Source organism: Nestor notabilis, unplaced genomic scaffold (genome assembly GCF_000696875.1).
Source record: "Nestor notabilis isolate BGI_N333 unplaced genomic scaffold, ASM69687v1 scaffold18631, whole genome shotgun sequence".
Classification (NCBI taxonomy): domain Eukaryota; kingdom Metazoa; phylum Chordata; class Aves; order Psittaciformes; family Psittacidae; genus Nestor; species Nestor notabilis.
This window is the reverse complement of record NW_009915401.1, coordinates 1-3,841: the sequence shown is the minus strand read 5'-3', so window position 1 is coordinate 3,841 and position 3,841 is coordinate 1. Positions and strand designations below refer to the sequence as shown.

Here is a 3,841-nt window from a genome sequence, read left to right as displayed (position 1 = left end):
AGCGGCGGGGGACACATCCGGCAGAAGGCCGTGCGCAGGCCCTCCAGCATGTACAGCACCGGCAAGAAGAAGGAGAACCCCATCGAGGACGAACTCATCTTCCGCGTGGGTGAGCGCCAGCGGGGCCCCATTGACTGACATTGACCACCATTGACTGACCCCCATTAACCCCCATTGACAGCTACTGACAGCTGTTGGCAGCTGTTGACCCCTATTGACATACATTGACCCCCATTATGCCCATTGACCCACATTGATGCCCATTGACACCCATTGATGCCCACTGACTTCTCTTGATCTCTATTGACTGCCATTGACCCTCCTTGACCTCCCTTGATGCCCACTGACCCTCCTTGACTTCCAGTGACCCTCCAGTGACCCTCCACTGACCATCTTTGACCTCCATTGACTTCCATTGATGCCCACTGACAGCCATTGACCTCTCTTGATCTCTGTTGACCCCCATTGACCCCTCTTGACCACCCTTGACCTCCCATAGACCTCCCATTAACCCCCTTGACCCCCATTGACTCCCATTGAACCTCCTTGACCTCCATTGATGCCCGGTGCCCCCCATGGATGCCCGGTGACCCCCATTTATCCCACTGGCCTCTCTTGATCTTTATTGACTCCTATTGGCCTTCCTTGACAGTTATTGATGCCCACTGACCCCCATTGACCCCCCTTCACCCCCTTGACCCTTCTTGACCTTCCTTGAACCCCCTTGACCCCATTGATGCCCATTGACCTCCCTGGCTCCCCCTGCCCCGTAGGAAGCCGAGGCCGGGAGAAAGGCGAGTTCACCAACCTCCAGGGCATCTCCACCTCCTCCAGTGGCCGCATAGTGGTGGCCGATAGCAATAACCAGTGTGTGCAGGTAGGACCCGGCATGGCCCTGGCCCCACCGCATGTCCCTGACCCCCTTAACCCTCCCCCCGGGGACTCCCGAAAGGTGTTTTCCAACGAGGGTCAGTTCCGGCTGCGCTTCGGGGTGAGGGGCCGCTCCCCTGGTCAGCTCCAGCGCCCCACTGGTGTCACCGTCGACATGAACGGGGACATCATCATCGCCGACTACGACAACCGCTGGGTCAGCATCTTCTCCCCTGAGGGCAAGTTCAAGGTGAGATGAGGGGGGGACACAGCAGCAGGGGGGACACGGCTCTGCACTGGCCCTGACCCCTGGCCCTGTTCCCATCCCTGTCCCAGACCAAGCTGGGCGCTGGGCGGCTGATGGGCCCCAAGGGCGTCGCAGTGGATCGCAACGGGCACATCATCGTGGTAGACAACAAGGCCTGCTGTGTCTTCATCTTCCAGTCCAATGGCAAACTGGTCACCAAGTTCGGCAGCCGCGGCACAGCCGAGCGGCAGTTTGCAGGTATGAGCCATGGCCGTGCCGTGCTCCTCACCATATGATCCTCAGTGTGTATCCATCACCATGTGCCCCTCACCATGTGCCTCTCACCATATGCTCCTCAGTATGTGCTCTGGGCAGCCCTGGACAGCACCAGGGCACGGTGCAGGGGCTGGGGCTGGGCTCAGAATCCTGGTTTGGGTTCTGGGCTCAGGTTCTGGTTCTGGGCTTGGTTTTACCCCTGAGCTCTGGGTTCTAGGCTGGGCTCTGGCTCTAGACTAAGTTTCTGGGCTCAGATTCTCTGTGGTTCTAGGCTGGGTTCTAGTGGTGGTTCAGGTTGTAGGGTCAGGGTCAGGTTCTGGGCTGTGATTTGGGGGTTGGATTAATGGTTTAGGTTCTGTTCATGGTTCTGGGTTTGGGCTGTTTTGGGTTCCGGGCTCAGGTCTGGGCTCTGTTGGGGCTCTGAGACTTGCTCTGTCCCTCCGGCTGCCCCCGGCTGCCTGTGGTGCTCACTCACTGTCCCTGTCCCTGCGCCCCAGGGCCCCACTTTGTGGCCGTCAACAACAAGAATGAGATCGTGGTGACCGACTTCCACAACCACTCTGTGAAGGTGAGTGACAGTGTCCCATATGCCGCGTGCTGTGTACCATGTCCCTTGTGCCTTGTCCCATGTGCCATGTCCTATGTCCTATGTCCCATGTCTTGCATGCTTTATGCTGCATGCCATGTTCTGCGTCCCATGTCCTGTGTGCCACATCACATGTGATGTGTCCTCTGTGCTGTGCGCTATATCCCATGTGCCATGTCCTGTGTCCCATGTGCTGTGTCCCACATCCTGCTTCCGGTGTCCTGTGTGTCACATGCCTTGTCCTGTGTCCCATGTGCTGATGCTGGTGCCATGTGCCGTGTCCCGTGTCCCTTGTCTCTTGTCCCATGTCCCATGTCCCGTGTCTGTGTGCCAGCGCCAGTGCTGGTGCTGTGTCCTGTGTCCTGTGTGCCGGTGCCAGTGCTGGGCAGTGACCCCCCTGCAGGTTTACAGCGCAGACGGTGAGTTCCTATTCAAGTTCGGCTCTCACGGGGAGGGCAATGGCCAGTTTAACGCTTTTTTTGCCAACGGCAACATCATCGTGGCTGACTGGGGCAACAGCCGCATCCAGGTACCGGCACCACAGCCCCACACACACCTGAATCCCTGTGCTCATCCCGTCACCCCATCCCAGTGTCATCCCTGTGCTCATCCCATCACCCCCATGGCAGCCTCATCCCTGTCCTCATCCAATCAGCCCCATACCAGCCTCATCCTTGTCCCCATCCCCCTTGTCATCCCCATCCCCAGCCTCATCCCCATCCACATCCCGTCCTCGTTCCCAGCTTGTCCCTGTCCCCATTCCCATCCCCATCCCATGGCAGGCAGCTGGGTGCAGGCAGGGATGGGGTTTGTGGCCCAAGCAAGGGGGACAAGGTCCAGGCACCCTGGGGGCCACTGGGGCAGGGATGTCCCCATGGAGGTGGGTGCCTGAGCCATGAGGGCAGGTGGTGAGGGCAACACTGGAAGTGGGGACAAGGGGGACAGTGTGTTGGTGCCTATCCCCACAGGTCTTCAACAGCATCATCCCCATTCCATCCTCATCCTCATCCAATCCCCATCCCATCTTCATCCCCATTTCATAGAATCATAGAATCATAGAGTAGTTAGGGTTGGAAAGGACCTTAAGATCATCTAGTTCCAACCCCCCTGCCATGAGCAGGGACACCACACGCTAAACTATGTCGCCCAAGGCTCTGTCCAGCCAGGCATTGCACACCGCCAGGGTTGGAGCATTCACAACTTCCTTGGGCAACCTATTCATCCTCATCCCATCCTTCACCCCATCCAGGGATGAGGTTTGTGGCCCCAGGGTAGGCTCAGCGCAGCAGGGACACGGTCCAGGACCCCGGGGCAGGGGGTGCCCATGAGATGGGGGGTGCTTGGGCCATGGGGACACTGGTGGCACTAGTGGCACTGGTGACACTGGGGACTGTCCCTGTCCCTGCAGGTGTTCGACTCCTCGGGCTCCTTCCTGTCCTATATCAACACAGCGGCAGATCCTCTGTACGGGCCGCAGGGCCTGGCCCTCACCTCTGATGGCCATGTCGTGGTGGCCGACTCGGGCAACCATTGCTTCAAGGCCTATCGCTACCTGCAGTAGCACCGCGGCACGGGCTGGGGCTGCCCCATGGCACGGGCTGAGGCCGCCCCATACACAGGCTGGGGCTGCCCCACACACGCCGCCCCACACATGCTGCCCCGGCCTTCACGTGCACTTTATCCGGGGGGCCATGGGGCCCGCGCCCCCAGGGCTGGGGAACCTGAGGGAGCCACTGCTGGGGGCTGTGGGGTGCCCCATGGGAGCTGCCCTCCATGGCTTGAGCCCCAGGTGTGGGGTGACCGCACATGCCTGCTGCCCCACAGCGGGCTTCTGTGGGTCCTGGTGGGGCTTGGTGGAGCCC

At 60.0% G+C, this 3,841-nt stretch overlaps 1 protein-coding gene across 1 annotated transcript; it reads left to right on the top strand.

Annotated features, from left to right (window-relative positions):
* Positions 1–12: 12 nt before the first annotated feature.
* Positions 13–3,540, top strand: LOC104413201 (tripartite motif-containing protein 3-like; the record flags this gene model as incomplete). Its single annotated transcript, XM_010024128.1, has 7 exons — positions 13–109; positions 774–877; positions 953–1,120; positions 1,207–1,375; positions 1,891–1,961; positions 2,383–2,508; positions 3,388–3,540. Coding segments are annotated over 7 exons (888 nt in total), but the record flags the coding sequence as incomplete, so codon positions are not given.
* Positions 3,541–3,841: the final 301 nt, after the last annotated feature.